The 13,000-nt window shown below is 44.0% G+C and overlaps 2 protein-coding genes across 3 annotated transcripts in view; one reads left to right on the forward strand and one right to left on the reverse strand.

Moving 5' to 3' along the window:
- Positions 1-4,005, forward strand: part of slc25a26 (solute carrier family 25 member 26) — a 60,948-nt gene extending 56,943 nt beyond the window's left edge. Inside the window, exon 11 of one of the 2 annotated variants that reach the window (XR_006375089.1) lies at positions 3,537-3,674. Coding sequence is in view for 1 of the 2 variants with exons in the window: in XM_044170556.1 (XP_044026491.1) it covers positions 3,537-3,633 (97 nt within the window). In the remaining variant the exon portion in view is untranslated. Of the gene's footprint in view, positions 1-3,536 lie in introns of both variants that reach the window. The other variant, XM_044170556.1, reaches the window with a different exon arrangement.
- Positions 4,006-5,817: 1,812 nt separating this feature from the next.
- Positions 5,818-13,000, reverse strand: part of lrig1 (leucine-rich repeats and immunoglobulin-like domains 1) — a 38,209-nt gene continuing 31,026 nt past the window's right edge. Inside the window, exons 14-18 of the mRNA XM_044170498.1 lie at positions 11,855-12,136; positions 9,906-10,340; positions 9,011-9,145; positions 8,495-8,782; positions 5,818-7,917 (exon numbers count right to left, since the gene is read on the reverse strand). Coding sequence (XP_044026433.1) covers positions 7,715-7,917; positions 8,495-8,782; positions 9,011-9,145; positions 9,906-10,340; positions 11,855-12,136 — 1,343 coding nt within the window. The 3' untranslated portion in view covers positions 5,818-7,714. The remainder of the gene's footprint in view (positions 7,918-8,494; positions 8,783-9,010; positions 9,146-9,905; positions 10,341-11,854; positions 12,137-13,000) is intronic.

Here is a 13,000-nt window from a genome sequence, read left to right on the forward strand (position 1 = left end):
AGCTCTGGCTCTGCTCTGACGTGGCAGAGTCCACAGGTGGGCCTGATCCCAGACAGGAAATGTAACAGTAGTCAGGATCTGAGACAAAACAAGAGCATTGAGTTTAAAATTAGTTCATTCCCCACACTGCTGGCAATCTGGCCCATCACATGAGAATATGTCAGGACTTGTTGTGTCTACTGTGTTGTTGTTTAGCTCTCCAGCTGCTTGTGTACAGGTTTTTGTCTCTTCACTTTTCTGTCTTTCTGTCATTGGATTTTGATTCGCTTTGGATCGTATGTAATATTGTTGTGTAAGTAATGCTAAGTTCTTGCCTGAAGCTTATGTTTCATCAGATGGAGAGAGAAAGCTGTGTTGAGATGGAAAGAGCACTCTGAAGGGCAGGCCAACGACCTCTGACTAATGTCTCCACGTTTATTTGGAGCATTTACACCAGTGTGTGCTTACACAAACACACTTTTCTCTCAGACACATACACTTTCTTTGTGTCCCACACACTCACCAAGCCCAACCATGCACAGCTAATCCTTCACTGGCCTGGTCTTTTAAAAACAACCGATCCAGGCTGGGTCGTGATGCACAAGCAGTGAGTCTGTTTGTGACCCAAATCTTCAAAAGGAAATAAACCACAGCTCATGGATGGATTCTTGAAGTAGGAAAAAACGCGTAAGAAACGTGAACAATCTTTACTCAAGGTCCACTTACTAGCTTTTTTCTGGAGCAATGTCAACTTCTTTCTTGCTTTTCAGGAGAGAAAAAAAAATGGATCATCGCAAAAGATCATGGACTATAATGCATAAAAAGCAAGATCAATCCAAGATGCCAAAATGCAGCAGAGGCCGCGATATCCTGATTTTTAGTTCTTAGTTTTGGTCAAACTCCAGAAACCCGGGATCCTACATTTCCCATAGTGCAGCTCAGTTGCATTAGACACTCCCAGCCTGGCAAATGCCCATGTTTTTCAAACTCTACACGCAACAGTAATGCAGACTTATACATTTGTAGTCTCCAAACCAAGGCCGAGAGAACCCTGATGATGTCAGAAGAAAGCCACTAACGTGCTCACTTGTAATTAGAAGTGATAAGCAGCAAACTGGATCACACTTTGGTCCATGTGGCTCTGCAAGTGGTTTTATCTCATGACACAACAAATAATAAGAGGCTTGTGGAGATCTGAAGTGGTGTATGTAAAATATCTGTACACCTTCTCCTGTGGTTTCTTCTTTGTTCAAAGGCCCCTATCACGTTTTTGCGACCACTTTCCAATGAAAACACCAACCTGCCCACGACTTACTAGGTCTTGAAAACGCTTTCACAGAAGACATTTTGTCACATGTCACAGTAGAAAAACAGTATTAACAGTCAAATTAATGATGGCTGAATTCCATTTAGCTGCTTCAGTTTCAGGGTCCTGGTATGCTGGCATGCTGTCACAGCTTACTTGAATAAAACAGAGCCATCATTAATGTTATTAGTAACACATTAGTCAAAATGTCTGCCGTGAAAAAGGCAGACATTTCCAAAAGGGTCCAACTCCAGCACCTCAGGCCGCAATAATAACAAAAACAACAACAACAATAATAATAATAATAATAATAATGATAATAATAGTAACAATAATAATAAGGATCAGGAAAATGAGAAAGAAGAACGGGAGGACTGGAGCTGGACTCTTCTCAACATTTCAGTGCCTCTACAGTATCTGCTTGAGCACAGCTGATGGAAACCAAACTGATATTTTACAAGTTTTTCTAAAAATTAAAATAGACAGAAACATAAGTACTAACACACACAAGCACACAGCTGATGAATGCAGACAGACATTTTGTGTGCGTAGACATTTCTCCTCACTTACACACACACACACACACACACACACACACACACATAGGCGCACACACAGGCACACATCCATAAACACACAAGTACTCTTCATCCATTACATCTGGCTCGGACGGGGCCAGACCATGTGAGCGCGGGGGCGTATTGGCAGACCGAAGGTGTTGGTAGGCAAATACACGGCGAGAGACCGAGAGAGAGAGAGAGAGAGAGAAAGACACGAAAAGGCAGATGAACGGACGGGACTCAGTGAACATGTGCCTGAGAAGTGGATGACGCAGCAAGAAAAGGAGACGGAGGAGAAATCCCCGAACAACTGAGCCAGCTGAGGGGGCCCGTCGCTGGACAGAGACAGAGAGAAATGGATGGATGGACATGTGTGGATGTCATCCGGCCATCAGTCACGCACAGAGAGAAAGGGAAAGAAGTGGGGGGGTGAGAGCTCCAGGGAGGCCCTAGGGTGAGGGCTTGAAGCCTAATCCCAAAAACAGCTGTGCGTAGCGGGGAGGGTGGGAGAAAGGGGGTGGTTCTTGGGAGACGGGTGCTCTCTCATGGCTCCTCACATCCTCTGACCCCCACAACACCAACAGCTTCTTGTTGGGCCTCAGTCGCTGGAACTTGGGCCCCTTCTCCCTCTTTTTAAAAGTGGCTTCACCAACAAGGCCTCATGTTTGACCCGCTCCCACGGACCCTCTGCACCCGGGCACGAGGCCCTGCTTCCACGAAGGCGCCGTAAATCCCTCACAGATACTGTCGATCAGTGCAGTGATACCTGATACAGTCTGAGCTGCCCTCAGCTCTGCTCACAGGATTTCTTCACGGAGATAATTAAAGCTGCAGCAGGCAAACTTTGGGGAAAAAGTAAAAAAAAAAAAAAAGAAGAAAAAAATCCACTTCCTTCTGCAACCATCCATTTTCTTTCATGTCACCTTCTCTGTGGACACATTTGTTTTGTGTTAGCAGCTTTAGTCAAACTAGTTCAAACCAGTCATAAATTAAGCTGCAAGCCACAAAGAGGCTGCGCTGTCTTTTTTGAGCAAACACACTTAGTTATTCTGAAGATTCAAGGAATTTTAAATTTCAGTCAATACAAATCAAATGTTATTGTTTCACCTATCAATGTAGTGTATGTAACAGTGAAACTCACAAAAATTAAATGATGAAAACATTGAACAGATAAATTTACATTTCATCTGAGTGATGTGAATAAAACAGACTCGATTTGATAGAATTATAATTACATCACCATTTATCACGCACGTTTGCACTGCTCCGAATACATATCATTTAACATGCATTGGCCAGTGTGTCAGTCATAGGTCAAATACAAATATGCAACTAAAACAGCACTATACCATTAGCAGTAACATTGTTAATAATTTTTTGAATCCTTTAATATCTCAGGTCATCATATAATTATGTTATATATAATATGTTGTATATTATATTATTATGACTATGTGTTCTCAAGTTTCCAAAGGCCTGAGGATCAGTGGGAACTAGAATAATGCAGGTGAAATGTAAGTGTGCGGATTCTTTCACCACTGTGTTGTCCTTGTTGTTGTAGCACAGGACAAAACTGTGATAATCGGAAGTAAGTCAGCAAAAATGAAAGCTCTCTTAAATACCGATTTGCTTATTCATAATAGTGATTTCAAAATGAATAGCATGTGTTGCTCTTTCTCCTTCTTCTGCAGTCTGTTTGCGGGCAGCGTACCAAGGGTGACCTTCATCAGTGTGGGTGGTTTCATCTTCCTGGGAGCCTATGAGAAGATCCGCCGCACTTTCCTATAGCAGCACGTCCTCTGTGACTGTCCTGAGCCCTGACCTGGTGGAGGAGCAGCAGCAGGGGGAAAGCGTCTCTGGAAGGAGCACCCTCATCCGCCGGAGGCCCCCCGCACCTTCATGCTGCTGCCCCTCCCGAGACGCTAGGAACACCTGGTGCCCGGGGGAAAGAGTCATCCACGGGCCTGATCGCATTACCCAGGGTGCTGCATTCCTGCTCATCAGTGCCCTGCGGATTGAGTTTAACAGCCTGAACTGACACTCCTGTAACAGTAACAGCGGTTTGGTGAGATGAAGCCACACAGGCCTAGCAATGCAGCATCTTTACTGTTTAATGTGTGTGAATCAATGAGTTATGGTATTAAAGACTGTCTCTTTTTATGCTTTGAGTGAGGTTTGGTGATTTCTTAAGTTCCCTGTAGGCTGCCCAGTGTGCTTTGTACAGCTTCCTCTACATCGTTTCAGTGTTTTATCAGATTTTTTATCTCTCTGCTAAGCCAGGCCACCTGTGTTAAAGACCCACCGGGGCGAGACATAGTAATATCTCACCATTGTTACATTCCCGCTGGAGCACAACTGAGCTCATCCACCTGCAAGAGCTTTAATTTTAAACTTAAAATGCCTACAACAATGGAACACTTTGTTAAATTAACAAGGCTTTAGTTTTATTAGAGCCTCAGGTGTCCTGCACAAGCTTTTGTATTAGTTTGGGTTTTATCTATCGTGTTTATTGTGAGATATTTTTATTGGGTGACTGGAAAAAGTTATCTAGTAGTTTTTCATACTCGTCTAATTGTGTTTCATTCTTTTACAAAACCTCCTCATTTGTCAAACGTGAAGTTGTCTTGACTGTATGGTTGATTGATTTATCCAAAGACTGCACTGATTAAAAAAAAAAGTTGAAAAAAACAACCTTTTGTTAAATGAAATTGCCCATATAAAAGAAGTGCACAAACCTAAGAGTCAGTTCACCCAAATCACAAAAAAAAAAGCATATTTCCCACTTACTCTTAGTGGTATCTAGCAGTGCAGATGGTTTTGATTTTATTTGCCTAGTTTCTGCAACATCAGCTGCTAAGGCCTAAAACCAAAATTATCTGCATGTCAAGATCAAGTGGGAGTAAGTGGGGAAAATATGTTTTTGTTTTGTCTAAACTGACCATTTAAATACCAATAGTTAAGACGATACAACATGAACTACAGCAATTGCAACTGGTCTTACACAGGAAATGATTCTGTGTAAAAAAAGCTGATTAATAAATGTTATAGGTCTGCGGTGCAGCAAAGCTTGGAATTAAATGTATTTATTATGTACTGAATTAGTAGATTTCTCAGGGATTCATTTCACAGTTGATATATTTAAGATACGGCGTGTTCTCCTGTGTAGCTGCTGTAAAATGATGCCTTCTTCAGTCAGTTGTACAAGTCCTGATGGTTTCCACATGGTCCTTCTTTCAAAATAAAAGCACACAGTTATCCGAGGTAACTCATTACAAGACAAACAAATCACTCCTCTACATCTTATTGAAGGATTATTTAAACGACATATGCAAGAACAGTTAGCCATAGTATCAGTGTTTTCCCTTTTTGAAGTCAGTGAATTAGCTCAGTGTTGTCCTTGCAGTCACTGTGGAGGTAAAAGTGAAGACTTGGTAAATCCTTTTGGGGGGGCAGAGGGAGACGGATGGCCTCACAGGTGGGAATGTTTGTCATGCTGCTTGTCACTAGGCTGTTGGACAACAATGGTCGGGCGTGTGATTGGTGGAGGCCACGGCCGGGGGTATGTCAATCATCTGGTGACAAACACCCATCTGGAATGTGCATTCTGGCCAGCCACTGACCCTCAGTCAGCCCCGACTCAATGGCAAATATTTTAAACAGCCTGCAGAAGGAAAAAATATGCCTGCTGTCTTTGGAGCTTCAGGGAACCAGGACACATTCCTGGTTGGAAGATTAGCTTTGTGTGTGTGTGTGTGTGTGCGGTCCAGGCGCAAGTTACTTCACTGCTTTGAAGACCAAGGTCTCTGGATTTCATGTCTTTGTGCATGCTCCATTTGAATTGATGGCTTCTCCATAACCACTGTGACGTGTGAGCAGCGCTAAATGCTAACTCAGCTGTTTGTGATTCTGTTTTCACACAAACATCCTTTCATTCTGTTTATACACGCAAGAAAACAGGCAAAACACTTGCAATAATAGCAAAATGGGATTTTATTAGACACTTCAATGCCACATTAGACACTTCACTGTTTCAGCTTTGACATTGGTACAACGGTTTCGCACAGTTTGTTTCAATAAATTACTCAGAACACGAACTGCACCTCACTCCCTCTTGTCCCTTTTACCTGCTACACTGGGATTGGTTTTCCAACAGAGATCTCTGATTGGTCCTGCTGGTAAAATCATCTCTGATAGGTGCTATCAGGTGTAACCAGAGGAACGTGTCCTCCAGGTTACCTCGATAAGGCCAGCGGTAACTCAGACGAGGGCACATTGGCGAAACGCATGCATACGTTAGACAATGTAACTACTTTGATTTCTGAGCCAGTGTATCCAGGGATTGTGACAGTCCTGACTGCATTAAACCTCCATGTTTGGTTAGAGCACATTTCACAAGCTTCCCCCACTGTTCACAGCATGAGCCTGTACCTTTAGTTACCTCAAACACAAAACATTATTCTAACTGTAGTGACGATGAGAAAGTTATTGTTACACTGTGGTGATGTGACAGAGGCAGAATACTGGCCGTTTGCCTGTGAATGCACAACGGTGGATGTTTTGAGGCATATTACAGCAGTAACACAATGACACAATACAACAACATTCTCCCTGATTCTCCGTCTTTCTTAAATTTATAGCATAAGAATGGTATGATTAAGCATTCAGCCAATTAAATGTCGGCGCACATAGATGCAGATTTCATTATGGATGTGACCAAGAACACATGACGTGTCTCGTGTCCATACTGAGAGATCATTACTGGCTTTTACAGCTTACAACAGCTGTCCACATTTGGTTGCGAACTTGTGCCAAAGTTACTTTCTTGGACAAATTAAAAAAAAACAACTTATCAGTACAGACGAGAATTTTTTCCCAACTAGATCAGAGCAGCTTCGCAGTAACTTGTAGTATTGTGAAACAGGTGGAAGAGCCTTAATGGTACAGTACATGCTGTCGACTTGACCGTGTCAGAATAAGTGGAATGTCTCCATACAGAGGAGGTTCCCGCATTCCTATTGGCAGATATCATGGACACAATTTGCTTGTTTATGAAGTGAATATAAAAAGTGCTTTAACTGAGGGCCCACAAATGTCCCAGCTTGAACCATCTGACGTACCAAAATAATTTACACCAAAGCTCTTCCTTCATACGATAACAATGAATGCGAGTTGTGTTTCTGTAAGGCCGTGGTTGGCAGCGTTTGTCAAAAGAAAAAAAAAAAAACATTCAAGTGCAATCAAGTGTTTGCTTTGTTTGCTATAAAGAGTGTACCAGTATCTCTCACAAAAGTCTCTCGATATATGCTATTACAAGTTGCGTTTTCTTTGATCATGCAATAAGGCACCGCAGCTGAATGTTGGTAGAAGCTGAAAAAGGCTTGTTTTTTTTGAAGAAAAATAAAAATACCATCACTCCTTTCTTTGTCATGCACATAAATTCAAATACTCTTTTGTAAAAGTTATATAATATATAATATAAGAAAACTCTTATGTACAGTAAAATGTCCAAAGGTATATTTCTCTTTTTACCCCCTGCACATACACATACTGTACAAGATTCCCTACATTTACATGCTTCAAATGCAAGTCACATTTTTTGGAGCTAGAATTTTTATTGGTCACCTCCCAAAAGAAGGTTTTTAACTATGTACAGCTGATACGCTCAGATGGGACGCCACCCACACAAGCTCCACCTTCAAACTCCGGATGCCCCCTGACTTTTCCCTCTCCTGGTGCTCCCTTTCAGTCCAGATCCAGGAGGCTCAGGATCAATCGCCTCGATATGAGGTAGCAGTTTATTTCTCAGTGCAAAAAATCAAAGTCCACTCAGCTACTGCGAGTCCACGTTTTGGGCTGAATGGAGCGCCTGCTAGTCGCTGGCTCTCCTTAGGGGGGCGCTTTCATTCTGAGAGGCTCTGAGGGTGTGTCCGTTGGACAGCAGAGTCTGTCTGAGCTCAGGCTCACAGTCACTGTCGAGGCCTCTGTGGCTCGTCACGCCGGCCAGCTTCACCGGCTTGTGGAAGGAGTCCTCCTGTGATGGAGAGCACGCCGGCGTTTGTCCCGCTCTGCTCACTGATGAACAAAGAAGAGAAAGTGGAGGAAAGAGACGGGCAAAGTCAATGACGCGACGTGTGTAGACAAATATTCATTCAGCTTTAGGATACAGAGGCGGTGGAATGCATGCATAGGGCTGCTATGACATGTGGAGGTGAGAATTGGTATTTGGAGGCCAATTCCACTGGTATTACTCCTCGCTAAAGAAGCTGATCCTGGAACAGGCCCAGACGTGCAACTGCAGGAGTTTGGCAGCAGTGAGAAGTCAGTGCTTCTTTACAGTGTTTGCAGAGAGAGACCTTGAGGGGCTCTGGGTGTGCAACTATGATACACTGTCAAATGCTGCTACGAGCCAATCCATCAACAACCACATTTAAAGGAATTTGCCTCGACAGGGGTTCCTAAATTGCCGATAGTTTCTCATGGTATCACATGGTATAAATCATATTCCTAGAAAAACAGACCGTTTGGGGCTTTAAAGAGTTTTGTCTATGTGATAAGGCTGTTGGCATTTGTTAGCAGTATAGTAGTGAAGGTCCTGAGGGCTACAAACCCATTCAATACATTCAAACTCACTTAACTCTAATCAACTTACCTTTTCTATCATGCTGGTTCAGTTGTAACGTATTGTGTTTTTTTGGAAACGTGGATCCCTGAATGTCCTTTCGGATCCCATTGGGTGTCCCGTTGCAGAGCGGGGTTGAGTGTGGCCCTGCGTCATGTTGCTCGCCTGGATGATAGTGAGAGTAGGGTGGGGGAGCAGAGTGTTGCTGGTACTCCATGCCTCCAGCAGGGCCAAACCCGTGTGTCAGGTAGTCCGGATCTTTGGAGTAGCTGCTGCCGTTCTCCATACAATCCGTACACACTACTGCACCGTCGAAACCTGCAGGCAGGGAGTGAGAAGATTTGGAGACAGAAAATCAACAACTGTATGTCAACAATGTGGTTAGGGTGTCTGCTGTAATTATTTCTGATGCTGAGCAGGCCTTCACAGACAGCGGCGCTCCTTTCATCGTTACGCAACACACCAACTTTGCTCATGCGAAGTGGTAGAAAATGCTGGGGAGCACAAACATTTGAAAGGCCGTGCAGAGACGGAACTGTCGGGTACCTGCGGTGTCTACGATGTGTCCGTTGGGCTGAGGTCCACCGCCGGCCTCCACACGGATACACACATCCTGCCGCTCGGACAGAGTGCCCTGGGAGGAGAGGTAGCTGGGTACGTCTGGAGGAACTATCGTCTCATCTGGGAGAGACAAAAGAGCCGAACACAAGACATTACAACCAGGGCTGTGGATACCGTGACACTAGAGCTGAAACAATTTGTCGATTAATAGCTTTTTATTGACAACTATTTTGATAATCGGTTAAATCATTTGTAAAGCAGAAAGAAAAAAATCACTGGTTCCACTATCTCAAATGTAAATATTTGCAGTTTTCAAAGTCTTCTTTGGTTTTTACATTTTTTAAAGTGATTTTTTAAGAAAAAATACCAAACATTATCTGGTTCTAGCTTCTAAAATGAGAATATGTGCTGCTTTTCCTAGTCTTCTACGATATTAAACTTAATGTTTTGGGGTTTTGGACTGTTAGACAAAACAACCAATTTGAATATGTCAACTTGGACAGGTTTTTTTTAAAACTTATTTTCTGACATTTTATTAAGTAAACAATAGATAAATCGAGAGAAAAAAACCCTGACAGATTAATAGATACAGTAATGAAAATATTTGCTGGTTCCAGCTTATCAAATGTGAAGATTTGCTCCTTTTGTATTTTTATTATTTCAATTTAAATATCTTTGGATTTTGAGTTGTTGGTTGGACAAAACAAAACATTTGAACATGTCACCTTGGGCTAATTTTTCACTAGTTTTCATCATTTCATAGATTCAAATCAAATTGTTAGATGCAGCATCACTTTTTTTCCCCTAGATTGCCTAAAAAAAATAAATCTGACTTTCTATCGTTACCCATGATAATGTGATATAACAGACCCAAGCTCACCCGTGTTGGTGACACTGCACTCCTCACTCTTCTTCCTGGTCTGGTAGATGATGCACACCCACACCAACGACGTCACCACGATACTCGTCACCACAGCGATGACGATGATCCCTATAGTGACCGTGCTCGGCCCCACCTGCGGCGTGCAGGGGCTGCGGCGCCCAGTCACCACCAGCTGGCTGTGAGCGCGCTCCGTGCCCAGGGTGTTGGACATGAGGCAGGTGTAGCGGCCGGCGTCCTCCAGCGAGGCCGAGCCGATGACCAGCAGCTGGTTCCCCGGGGTGAAGTGGTGTCTGTCAGAGGGGCGCAGCGGCTGGTCGTTGCGCAGCCAGGTGATGCGGGGCGGCGGGCTGCCCAGAGCCTTACACTGCAGGGCCACCGTGTCCCCGACCACCACGCTGCGGTCCTCCAGGTCCTGGGCCAGGTGGGGTGTTTCTGTGGAGGAGAAGAGTGATAAGTTTCTCATCAAAAGCTTGGAGACGCCAGGTCTCTGAGGTCAGTGCTTTATATTATTCTATTGTTATTCTATGGCATCAACGTTTTAAGTTTCTGTTCTCAGGTTTCTGCTTCAGCTCAGTTTGTTCATCGTATTGATTAAAGACTGGTGAGTCAGCTGGATAGATGATAGATGGAGGGCAAAGTGTGATGCTCTGAGTTTGATATTCAACCACTGAAACCTCATCTCACGATCATATATATACATCTGAGGTCACATCTGTAATGCTGACAAATTCATACATTTTAATTATAGCACACAAACAAGATTCCTGTCGGGACAGAATCCTCTTCAAACAATGTTTTCACTGTTTCCCCGGCAACTTCATATTGTGCTGAATGGAGCACATTGAACTGAATGTGTAGACTGAGCACTTCCCCTCACACTGGGACATATGCAGATGAAGAGATCTCACTTAACCCACTTCAGTCGCCCCTCTCTCTTCTATCAATACTTTCTCCCTCTCTATCAATCCTTTTTACTACCCTCCCCCTCTTTCTTTTCTCTAAATCCTACTTGCCTGCCTGCCCCCCCACACACACACACACACACACACACACACACACACACACACCGACTCCTCCACTCCAGTTCTTCTTTGGCTCCCATTTTTGTCCTAAGCCACTCTTTTCCAGACAGGGGCCCCTCAACACCGCCCCCGTCTCTCAAACCCAAACATCCCAGATTCAGTCCAGAGGCATGGTCACTTGCAATTTTACATTGTTGAGTGGATTAGCACTCAGCAGCTTGAACTGCTGAGAAGTCTAACAAGTCTCTCACAAGTGCAAATGTGTCACTAAAATACCGCCTCTACCAGTCCGACCATGTTAAATATAGAAACTGTTGCCTCTGAGCTCTTTAGGGGACATTTAAGGCTTCTAACTATTGTGTATTAGTGAGGAAACCCCCCAACTCTTTTTTTTTTTTTATTGTATTTTTTTTAGCTCTGTTCAACAAGGGGCTGCTTTGCTCAGTTCAAAGACAAAGGACAAAGATGATCTATGTCCTGAGATGGTTATAGGAGAGCAGCTCTGTTTTGTTTGAATTAACAGTGTAAAACAGCCAATAAAGTTGGAGCACTGAGGCCTGCAGTGAAGCAGCCATGACTGTCCCTCCCACCAAGAGGAGAAGGGTGGGGTGGGAATGCCTAACAAACACCCCTCTGTGAGCCCCCCTCGCTTCCTCACCATCCCCCCTTTGACCCCCAACTGTGACCTTTGGCCCTTGACCTGCAGCGAGGCCACAGCTGCAGAGAAAAGAAAAATATAAAGCCTCTCATTCTGCAGCCTCGGACTGACCAATTCCCAACTGAGCTCCCAGCTATTTACAAGTGCTCATTTTTGGGGATGTGGGAAAACGATCAACACTGGGTTACACTGAACACAAGTCAAAAATGGGCCAATATTAGCTCAACTAAACTACAAGAAATATCGCAGAAATACGCAGCTCTTACCCAGCACGGTGAGGGTGGCGTTGGCAGAGACGGTGCCTGCTGTGTTTTTGGCAGTGCAGCTGTACACGCCCATGTCCTCCGGCTTGACATCCATGATGAAGAACACGTCATCATCAGGCATGACGTGCATTCGTCGCTCCCGAGCAGCGGGGAAATCCGTGCCGCCGTCCTTCTGCCAGGCGATCTGCGGTGCCGGGTGGCCCTCTGCGGCGCACTCCAGCCGCGCTGTGTGGCCCGTCCTGATGGTGCTGTCCCTGGGAGTCTTCACGAAGGATGGGAGAACTGTGGACAGAAGACACACTGTTTACATCAGTATATTCTGCGCAAAACAGCATCAATTTCTTTAACTTTTATGTATTCAGGGAAGCCATTCATAGTGATACAGTTCTACACTTTCACATCTGCGAGCTGATCACAAACCCTTCTGGAGCCGTTTTGGGCTAAGAACCTCGACAGCAGTTGTTCAGGATTATAGAGCATTACACATTAATTTCTTCCGGTGAACTTCCTGGCGCAGGCCCACCCCTAACCTCTATTGGTAACTGTTGACCCCCCCCTTAACATGCATGTGTACGCTAAGACAACAGACAAAATAATTCTGCCATTACACCACAAAGTAAAGAAGCAGCTAGAGGTCTGCTGCAGACTTGGGCAGGGAACCAAACTCTAGATAAATACTCTCCATTTGCAGAAAAGCAGAGTGACAGAGCGCACAGGAGATGGCCCCTGTTAGCGCTGACATGCAGCTAAATCAATTTGTTCCGAATACTATCCTAGGAGAGATGGAGGCTGAGCCAGAGAGAGAAGACTTTATTCAAGTGAAAGAAGAACTCAGCCTTGCCACTAATCTGAATCGCTCCTCTGTCAAACGGGACAATTTAAACTCAGCATTTTATTTGGTGGAAATGATGTAATCACACACACATCAACAGCGATATTGGAGTGGTGTTTTTTTCCGTCTATCTTGTCTTGGCATCTAATATTCCTCTATTTTCCCTCACATTTTAATTTTAGAACCACAATGACTCAACTCTACCGTTCCATAATAATAATAATAATAATATACTGCAGTCTATCTTAACATAAATTAGTCCTTTACTGAGCCTTGGTAGACAATTTCAGCCCAAAATTTCTTTAATCTTTTAA

The sequence above is a fragment of the Siniperca chuatsi genome, linkage group LG2 (assembly GCF_020085105.1).
Source record: "Siniperca chuatsi isolate FFG_IHB_CAS linkage group LG2, ASM2008510v1, whole genome shotgun sequence".
NCBI classification, from domain to species: domain Eukaryota; kingdom Metazoa; phylum Chordata; class Actinopteri; order Centrarchiformes; family Sinipercidae; genus Siniperca; species Siniperca chuatsi.